The sequence below is a fragment of the Thunnus thynnus genome, chromosome 8, assembly GCF_963924715.1.
Source record: "Thunnus thynnus chromosome 8, fThuThy2.1, whole genome shotgun sequence".
Lineage (NCBI taxonomy): Eukaryota > Metazoa > Chordata > Actinopteri > Scombriformes > Scombridae > Thunnus > Thunnus thynnus.
In genome coordinates this window covers 5,896,621-5,902,852 of record NC_089524.1, presented here as the reverse complement: position 1 = coordinate 5,902,852, position 6,232 = coordinate 5,896,621, and the positions used below count along the sequence as shown (strand labels likewise).

At 36.6% G+C, this 6,232-nt stretch overlaps 1 protein-coding gene across 1 annotated transcript; it reads right to left on the bottom strand.

Moving 5' to 3' along the window:
- Nucleotides 1-1,465: 1,465 nt before the first annotated feature.
- Nucleotides 1,466-4,779, bottom strand: bphl (biphenyl hydrolase like). The gene is made up of 7 exons (XM_067596220.1): nt 4,520-4,779; nt 3,187-3,290; nt 2,934-3,100; nt 2,452-2,605; nt 2,173-2,304; nt 1,748-1,871; nt 1,466-1,655 (listed from the first exon to the last, which is right to left on the bottom strand). The coding sequence occupies exons 1-7, from the start codon at nt 4,600-4,602 to the stop codon at nt 1,565-1,567; spliced, it is 855 nt and encodes a 284-aa protein (XP_067452321.1). The 5' UTR covers nt 4,603-4,779; the 3' UTR covers nt 1,466-1,564.
- Between the last annotated feature and the right edge of the window lie 1,453 nt (nt 4,780-6,232).

The window sequence follows — 6,232 nt, the reverse complement described above, 5'->3', positions numbered from 1 at the left end:
TTATAAGCTGTAAGTAAATACTATCAATGATTAATAATAATGTGTTATAGATCATGAGCAATATCAAATTTGGGGTTTCCATGTTGTGAAAAATCCCTTTGGCAGGTGTTTATCCTTTCTATTTGATAATAATTCAGTAATAAGTGTTGGTTATCCTTTAATAAAAGCTCATAGGTTTCTCGCTTTCTAACAAGCCATCAAGTTTGCAGTTATAACTGTTCAAAGTTGATGAAGTTTTAGTCAAATGAAGTTTTCATAACTTGATAAATAATTCCTTAACCATTAATGAAATGAATGAATTCAAGATAACTGTCATATTTCAAAATGAGACTTGAAGTTTTTAGCATCACAAAAAATGTCTCCATGAGGCCCTCTCACAGGAAACAGTCAAATTTGCAAGACATTTGCAATTCATATCAGTTATAAAATTAAGCACTCAACAGTTCATTAACGTTAGCTAATGAAAATGTATATAAGTTGTTGCTTCATATTAGCCTTGCAATTAAGTTATCAGCTAACGTTAATGACATTTTATAAAATCCAAAAGTAAGACTTCTGGCTGGTAAATTAAGCAGATTAGAGATTTTTATCAGTGTAATTTCAGATTAATGATGGCCATAGCTAGCTCTAATGCTAATGTTACTGTCATTTTACCATTTTATCTAAACAGCTTTGTGATATTATGAAAAATGTTATCATATCAGCCATGTGATGGCAGAAGACAGCAGCTGGTATGTTATGATTTTTTATATAAACATTAGCATTGTGATGGCCAATTTAGAGATATACATGATTTACTTAATATGAGCTTAGTTTAAAATTTAGCAGCTAATGTTAATAACATATATTTAGATGAACCTTTGCTTTGTGATTGCTTAACTTGAGCAGCTAATGTTATATTATTATATTAATATTTGCAGCTAATTTTTTTTTCTTAATGATAATGTTGTGAATATTAAAATAAAAGTTAGCGCCTAATGCAACAGACATCACCCGCCAATATTACTCAAATTGTATAATTTCATCCTAAATAGTTTATCATACATAAAATTAAAAGGTAAACTTTATGACATTTTTATCTTACTGACAACTGTGGGATGGCCAAAAGCAGCAGCCAGTGTTGATTGAATGTTTATTTTGGAAATATTATCTTTGTGATCACCAACATTAGCAGCTAATACTACTGTTTTATTAAGATTTTATTTTAATGCACGTGAGTGTTGTGATGGACAAAGTTAGCAGCTAATGTTACTGACATGTCATCTTATGATATCTAAACCACAGCCTGGTGATGGTCAGTAGCCAAAGTTACAGCTAATGCCAGTGAATCACATAATGTAGGAAATAATAAGTCACCCACTACTGGTATCAAAAAAAGTAATCATGGAATCATTTTAGAGTAAAATGATTAAGTATTCAGTATTTAACAATTGTTGTATTAATCATGAGCTTTGTGAAAACAGGATAGAAGAGAAATAATTCACAAAGTTTATTGTCTTTATGTAAATATTTGTGATGACCTATTAGTCACTGTAGTTCTCCTTTCGCTGAGTTAATTAATCAGTCAATTGTCCAGAAAGTCCTCCACCATTTTGTTGAATTCATCAGCAAACCTCAGGTGGAGGTTGTGTTTTCCCTCTGGCATCAGGTGTAATCTAGATGTGGGAAGGAAAATAGATATTATAGCATATGTCTTTTAAACTGAATTTCATGAATTTCATATTATTATATTGTTGTGTGGTCTCACCGTGATCCTTTGATGTGTTTGAGGAGGTACTGTGGGTGGACGCCGGGCACCATGGGGTCTTTCTCTCCATGGACGATCAGGGTCGGACAACTGATCAGGGGCAGAAGCTCAATGCAGATACTCCCTAACCAATGGAAATTAAATGCTTTATCTTTGCTCTTAAATGACATGTATCAGAACAGTAGAAAACATGGAGTATCTCAAATTTATTTCCATATGTTCCTAAAAATAGCAGCTTGTATGACAAATTCCATCAGTCCAGAACCATACCGTACCAGCCACATTTACTAACAACACACTTCCTCCCCAACTGCATGGTAATAACAAAACATTCCCCTTCATCTCTTCTAATTTCTGATGTTGTTCAGTTTAAGGTTGCTCTACTTGACTTGTGTAATGAGCCTGTAGCAACATGAAGTTATCACCTTCTGGTCTGTGTGCATATTGTGCGATTCCATCCACCCAGGCTTCCCAGGTTTTAGCAAAGACTTCTGCTCCATACACCTCCTCCATGGGCTGCCTCATCCTCGCACTCCACTTGGACACATCTCGGACCGCTAGGTGTCCCCATAGAGACACATGCACACACAAACACAAACAACATGCAGATAACAGAGATTATGTCATGCACATTTACACAAAAATAACCCAAGGATGGCTACATTGGTGGTAACCAACAACATTGAAAAGCAGAGTAGAAATACCATCGTAAAGGTTGAGGTCATGCTGGGAAACAAACGCATTGGATCCCCATACGACCATCTTGTTGATCAGGTTGGGGTTTCTCGCTGCTGCTATCAGAGCGGTGATTCCTCCATCGCTCCACCCCAGCAGGGAGAACTTGCCAAAGCCCAGTGCCTGCCAAGGAAATGAAAAATACCATTGAACAGTAGCAAAGTGTACTGGCCTGTAGTTTTATTTACTGCAGCTGCAAAATGCAGTCTGTGGAGGCAGTAGGTATTCAGTAACTGGATTATAGTCAGGGGGAGTAAAGGGGAAAGAATGCACCAATTTTTCTAGTCAATTTTCTGAGTTAATTAGCTGTTTTACTCTGTGCATGAATCTTAGAGGTTTCTTGTCTGCAGCAAATGCAGTAAATAATAAACATAAAGAGAAATAAGCTGGTCAAAAACTGTTCAGTTTGGTAATAATTATCATCCTTGGCTGTTAAACAGATGGATCAAACCTTCATCAGATCCACTGCATCCTTTGCATCCCTTTCAAAGAAGTCAGGGGGGAAGTCTCTGTCTGGGGGACGGGATTGTCCATAACCACGGGGATCCCAGCCCACTACAGTGAAACGTTCCTTATTCAGGGACTTAAGCTGAGGTCCAAAGTCTGTACGAGTGCTTCCTGTCGTAGAAAAGACAAAAAGGGCTTTAACAAGCTTATAAAATGCTTAAAGAACAAGAGAAGAGGAGGTGTGTTGTTGTATTTACCCAGTGCTCCAGGAAACAACAGCACTGCGTGTTTCCCTCTGCCTGTCTGCTCGTAGTACAGATCCACTCCATTAACACGCTGCCTGCCGGAAGCCACTGAAGAGCTGCAGGGAAACAGAAAGGTAGACTTAAACAGCCATAGTGGTGGAAAAGAACAGAAAAGCTAGTGATAAATATTAGTTTTCATTTGGCAGTCACACCATTACACAAAACAATCAGTCCCAACAACTACAGAAATCAAACTGCAATTTTTTAAAGGAAATTGTAAAACCAGCCATTCAGACAGGATAACAGACAAAATTAAGTTTGATCAGAGAAGGCGATACAGGTTGAACACCGTGGTCCCCATAGCCATCAATGACAACTCCAGCTTCTAGCCATTCTTCTAATTTGTGGCTGAATCTTGATGTATGACATTTTTCCTGTATGAAGTTGTTCAAGCTGTTTTGTTTGGGTCTACTGTAACTGTAACAGTATTTTGTCTTTCGTTTATTTACTTGCTGCTTGTTCTAGTTTCAAAGTTTGCACATCCAGGTCTTTGCTCGTGCTGTAAGAGGGAGAAGGGCCTCTGACCTGAATACATTAATCAAACAGGAAGCACTGACAAGGACTGCAACCGCCTTACTACTACTACTACTATTACTAAGTGTAATAACTCTTTAGTAGAGAGAAGGTTTTGTGGATTTATGTAGGTATTGTGCAGATGTTCAAAATTTTCTGCAAGATAAGAATCCTGTTGGATTTTGGCAATCCTGCAGGATATTTTGAGATGTCCTATAGTTACACTCACTGTCCTGCAGATTGTAAAAGTTGTTAATTCATCAGAGTAATAATCAAATGGACTATTGATTGGTTGAAAAACTACTTAAAAATCAAAAAAATTACACCAGTCACAGTCCAAATGTTTTAAATGCGGTCTTATCTTCTTCTATATGAATGTAGAATACTAAAATATACCATATTATCATATAATAATACTAGCCTAGTGCTAATGATATTAAATACCAGCATATAAGTGCTTACCAAAACAGTGAAACAATGGGAGTTATGGGGTTTTCCCTACAGATCATATGAATTTCTGCATTATTTCGTGTATACTGTTGTTGAGTGCACTCCCTGGAGACACTACGCCATCTAGTGGACTATAATCACACAAGCCTTCAGAGAAAATACTCCTGCATGAAGGCGAGGCGGGCGAACATGCTGCTGAAAAGCAGAGCAGACATTTCCTGCTTTGACACTGCAGCGCTCCGCAATCAGGTTAAAGTCCAGCTCTTTAGAGTCGTGCATATAAACAGGAAAATTACGTCGTTAATACACTGAAAACAGTTACCAGTACGTCTGTGTGGCTGTCATGGCTCTCTTGATGTTAGGTCTGCACTTTAAGAGACGTCCTCCGAGTAAGAACAACGCCATTCTTAAGAGGTGCAGATGGACGCAGCAGTCCTCGCCTGCAGGTTCCCACTTGGTTTAAAGATTGAACAAAGTCTTTATCAGGCTGGTGAACATGTAATCCTGCAACGCAAGTTTTTTTTTTTTTTTTCAGGGAATGCGGGAAGGTCGAATCGGTTTGGCACTTTCCACCTCCACCTTGTCAAGGAAATTTAAAGCGAAAGTACGCAAACAAACCCAAATTTAATAGTAATATAAAGTTTAATATAATGCAAGATATATTATTGAATATCTCTGTAAGGCTTTATTTTACAGTTTCCCGAATTCCCTAAAATCTTTCATAATGATAAAACACTGAAACTGCATTTTAGTTAAGTTTGGTTTTACAAGCACTTCTTGATTTCCAAAGGGATTTCTTGGAAGAGCTGCTCCAAAAAAATCAACTTTCCAATTCATATTAAAAACCACATCCTCTATAGTGACTTGTATGGTTGCCTATACTGACAAATTTCACATTTCTACAGTTGACTCTTTGTATATTGACTAAAAGACTTTGTAGGTTACAATAGCAATTAATAGAAATTAATGTAATAGTGTAGTTTATCAAAGTTAATAACATCAGGGACCATATACAATATGCATTCAGTTCAAACAAAGAGAAAAGATGCTTTGCACCAGATACAGCTTCTAGATAATTTCCATCTGTAGTCTCAAAACATGTACCTACTGGAAACTGTCTTCATTTTCCATGTAATTAGTACCAAATCACACAGTCGTTTCCTACAAACATCCTATGAAGACAGTTACTCATCAGTTTCTTCCTAATAAATTAAAGGAAACTATGTGAACTGTGAAAATAAGGTCACCAGTATTTCTGCCCTATTTATGTCAACTCCTGCATGTCTGTTGTACACAAGTATGAATTAATAGAAACCTTATTGACTTCATGGATTTATGGTATCACTATAATATTCCTGTACCATTAGGGAATATAGTAGAGTTGGAACATTAGCTGATTAATCGATCAGTTGGTTGACAGAAAACTAATTATGCAACTGTTGTGATGATGAATTAGTCATTTAAATCATTTTTCAACCCAAAAAACAAACATTTTTTCAAATGAGAGGATTTACTGCTTTACTGCTCTGTTTTACATCACTTTATATTGAATATCTTTGGGTTTTTGGATTGTAGTTTGAACAAAATTTGAAGAGAGCACATTGGGCTCAAATTGCAATGTTTTTTTTCTCACTATTTTCTGATGTTTGAAGAATAGTTTGACATTTACACCATTATTACAAAATTATACATGTATTTGCTTTCTTGCAGATAGATGAGAAGATCAATACCACTTTCATGTCTGTTGGATGAATATGAAGCTACTGCCAGCAGCCAATTAGCATAGCTTAGCACACAGACTGGAAACAGGTAGTTTTGCAGGTATCTGATTATAAACCAAAATATTTGGCAAAATCTAATTTTTGATTTGTGGCGCCACATGGAAAGTCGGGGCATTATTGGAATTTCTCGTCTACTGACATTTAATATCTGTAGTTAATTTAATGGCAATCCATCCAATAGTTGTCAAAACATTTCACTAAAACCGAACAATGCCAACCTTATGGTGGTGCTGAAGGAAAAGTGAGGGGATCAC